The 830-nt window shown below is 41.0% G+C and overlaps 1 protein-coding gene across 1 annotated transcript in view; it reads right to left on the bottom strand.

Annotated features, from left to right (window-relative positions):
* Positions 1–830, bottom strand: part of LOC107551506 (SRSF protein kinase 3-like) — a 6,976-nt gene that overhangs the window by 3,433 nt on the left and 2,713 nt on the right. Inside the window, exons 5-7 of the mRNA XM_016233122.1 lie at positions 560–666; positions 287–455; positions 119–192 (exon numbers count right to left, since the gene is read on the bottom strand). Coding sequence (XP_016088608.1) covers positions 119–192; positions 287–455; positions 560–666 — 350 coding nt within the window. The remainder of the gene's footprint in view (positions 1–118; positions 193–286; positions 456–559; positions 667–830) is intronic.

Below are 830 nucleotides of genomic sequence, written 5' to 3'. Positions count from 1 at the left end.
TCATTCATTCATTCATTCATTTAAAGAAATGTCACTGATTCATATGCTTCCACAAGACCAGGCTGCGCATTCTTTGACTTGAAGAAAGCATTATATGAATTCACTGAATGTGTCGCACCACCCAACATGAGCTGCCAAGGTCTGCAATCTTCACCGTGATATTATCCAAGTTTCCAGGTTTTCCAGCTGCTTCTGCATAAAAGTAGTAGATGATGACTCAATGCTACATTTATTACAGTGAGTCAGTGTAATGATTTACTTCATTCAGATTTCAAGATTTTCTTACCGGGATCCTGGAGCATGGTGGTTTTAATGGCTGAAGAGTAAGTTTGTATCGCGCCCCCTGGAGGATGAGATGAAGACTGCGGTGTGAGACACAGCAGGATGTTCTCAGGCTTGATGTCTGTGTGAATGATCTTGCAGTGTCTGTGAAGATACTCCAGACCTTCAAGCACCTGAGACAGATACAGTTTTTCAGGTCTTGTGCTGATTTCTGTGGTCTTTCTTTTCAGACACCAGGTCTACATTACATTTTACACACACATTAGAAGTTTCTGACCTGAGTGATGACGTGTTTGACGCAGGTGAGAGAAAGGCCTGGATTACCAAAACACACTTGCCAACAGCGCAAGTCCGGCCCCAGCAGTTCCAACACCAGACAAATATCTACATAGTGGTCAAGTATCAACTGTATTGTATAAAAGACTAAAATTATATAAAAGTATACCCCAACCTTTCCACAGAACAGATCTTGAAATTTTATATAGCAGTTAGTCTTTTAATTTGCTTTACAAGTTCCAATACAGGACGTTTCACTGTAGATGCGGTCA

This window comes from Sinocyclocheilus grahami, unplaced genomic scaffold (genome assembly GCF_001515645.1).
Source record: "Sinocyclocheilus grahami isolate Dianchi unplaced genomic scaffold, SAMN03320097.WGS_v1.1 scaffold426.1, whole genome shotgun sequence".
Taxonomy (NCBI): Eukaryota; Metazoa; Chordata; class Actinopteri; order Cypriniformes; family Cyprinidae; genus Sinocyclocheilus; species Sinocyclocheilus grahami.
Note: the sequence above shows the minus strand (reverse complement) of the source record. Positions and strands in the feature narration are given on the sequence as shown.